General features: G+C 37.0%; 1 protein-coding gene across 1 annotated transcript; it reads left to right on the forward strand.

Moving 5' to 3' along the window:
* The first annotated feature begins 568 nt into the window (after positions 1–568).
* On the forward strand, positions 569–2,359 carry LOC114658448 (odorant receptor 131-2-like). The gene has a single exon (XM_028810519.2). The coding sequence runs from the start codon at positions 650–652 to the stop codon at positions 1,667–1,669; it is 1,020 nt and encodes a 339-aa protein (XP_028666352.2). The 5' UTR covers positions 569–649; the 3' UTR covers positions 1,670–2,359.
* Positions 2,360–2,571: the final 212 nt, after the last annotated feature.

Below are 2,571 nucleotides of genomic sequence, written 5' to 3' on the forward strand. Positions count from 1 at the left end.
TACAATTATTGGAGGGTATATGTTGTACGTATCATTGATTTGTATGTAAAGTACATTTTGCATTAACATTCTAGATAAACGAGAATTTTGGAAAATCTGTTTTAAAATTATTTAAAATCTCCATAATGTTCCCTGCTCTGGTCTTGAATGTTATTTATCTAATTTTGGAGACTAATTTAATAGGTTTATATAATGGTCATTCATCTTCCTTTTTATTCAGACTCTCCTATTAAATTCTCATTCAGTTAATTGATTAAAATATTTGTTCAGATACATGCATTCCAGAAATCTATTTTACATCACACATTATACTTAAACTATTTAACCTAATGCAAATTACAGTAATTTTCAATCAAATCCTTTTGCACAAATTAATAGAAAAATGAATGTAAGTGCACTGTTGCTATTGTTGTTTTAAATGTTATATGGATATCACTGCTACCTTTTAACTCTGTGTGTGTGTGTGTGTGTGAAAGTGTGTGTGGGTGTGTGTGTACAAGAGGGTTCTCTATGATCAACTACAATCCTGTCCAGTCTCGGTCTCTGTCTTGTTTAAAATGCTGCTGACTCCTAGGATGAACTTTCTTTTTCAGTGCACACTTCAGTATAATAAACCTTAAAATAGAATTTTAATGGTTGCACGAATGTAATGTTTTTTGTATATTTTTGCAGCAGAGCTACAATCTTCACTATGAACTCCACAGAAAATGCGCTCCCAGCAACACTGATTAGAGAAGATTTTTCTTCTGCAGTACTTTTCTCACAGAATACTAAATCCATTATAAAGATCTCCATTGTAACATTTTTGTATATTATAACCATACACATCAATGGCTTGCTGATTTTTACATTTCTCAAGCAGCCTCTATTCCATGACAGCTCTCGTTATGTTCTCTATATCCACATGGTGTTCAATGATGTGTTTGAGCTGAGTGTCTCACTTATCATGCATATTTATTTCCAGGTAATGCCCTACACGCCTGTGCCAGTGTGCTACTTTCTCTTGATCCTGTCTGTTTCTAGCACCTTCAACACCCCCTTGAATTTAGGGCTGATGGCCCTTGAGCGCTATGTTGCAATTTGCCAACCACTCCGACATGCAGAACTCTGCACCATTCCCAGAACGTCCTGTGCTCTTGCTGTGACGTGGGTGATAAGCCTCCTTCCTGCAGTGTCAGACCTCATCATTGTCTTCTTCGTTGAGTCGCTGAGCTTCTTCAACACCAGAGTAATCTGTAAGGGAGACAGCTTCAGCAGGGCACCATTCCAGTCCATTAAGAGACACTGCATGAACATCATTTATTTCTCACTCGTTTGGCTTATTATCATTTTCACATACACTGGGATTTTCATTGCTGCCCGGTCGGCCAGCATCTCTGTTAAATCATCTGCCAAAAAGGCGTACAACACTGTGCTTCTTCATGCGGTTCAATTATTGTTAAGTATGCTTACATTTCTTGCTCCCTTAACAGAAGTATTTTTTGTAGAATTTCCAATGGAGTACCAGATGGATGTTCTGTACATTAGGTATGTCTTTGTATACATTTTTCCACGAGTTTTGAGTCCGCTTATTTATGGACTAAGAGATGGAAATTTCCGAAAGCACATTAAAGGACATTTGAAGTGCTTCTGCAAGACATTCCATTCAGATAAGGACATGAAAAAGTAATCTGTGGCTTTTTAGAAAATAATTGTATTAGTATGGTAAAGCACATATTCAAATAATAGAAATGCAACCTTCTAGGAATCATATGGACTGTTACACTTGGATGTCAGTCATGTTGGTCCTTGTGGGTGTCAGAAATCTGTAAGACATCTTCATTGTGATCCTAACCTTCTATGAAGACACATTTAGGTGGCCAGCTGCATGAAAACTGAGGACAAAAAGTTTCTTCAAAACCTTACATTATATTTTATTGTCCTTGTCTCATCTTATTACTTGTATTTTTTAGTCAATGTCAACTTCCATTTTCAGTGTCTTTTCTGAAGAGCATAGCCAGTGCATTCAATTAATCATTACATGTAAACCAATGTATCATTTCCCTAGTTTCTTTTGTTTGTATTAATCATTAAATGCCTATGATTTAAAAAGATTGCTACAAATCAAATGGTAATACCAACGTTGTCTTACTTTCATTTTGTTATGAATCTGCATGTCTCGTGGTGGGCTCTAGATGTGTGCAGGGTTTGTTCTGACCTGCATAAATGGATGGATGGGTTAAATCTGCATATACAGCTTTTAAAATAAAGAAACCTCTGAACTGGTTTAAGTGCCTCATTTTTGTGTTTGACTACATTGTTTTCCTGGAATTTCACTAAAGCTGAATGCATAAGTTAATCTTAAATATTCAGTTAATCAGATGATTAGAGTGTTGTTGCCCTGGAAGAAGAACAGGCAGGCCAGGATAAAGGTAAGTTTCATACCTGGCTAGGAGGCCATAATGGAAGGACTGGGAAAATAAACTCACCAGGAGCAGGTTATTCGTCCACACGGCAGGCAGTGTTCCTCAGGGCTAAACTCAATTAGGACACCTGCAGGGTTGCATGGGAATGGAGTCTGAAAACTCAACC

The sequence above is a fragment of the Erpetoichthys calabaricus genome, chromosome 10 (assembly GCF_900747795.2).
Source record: "Erpetoichthys calabaricus chromosome 10, fErpCal1.3, whole genome shotgun sequence".
Classification (NCBI taxonomy): domain Eukaryota; kingdom Metazoa; phylum Chordata; class Cladistia; order Polypteriformes; family Polypteridae; genus Erpetoichthys; species Erpetoichthys calabaricus.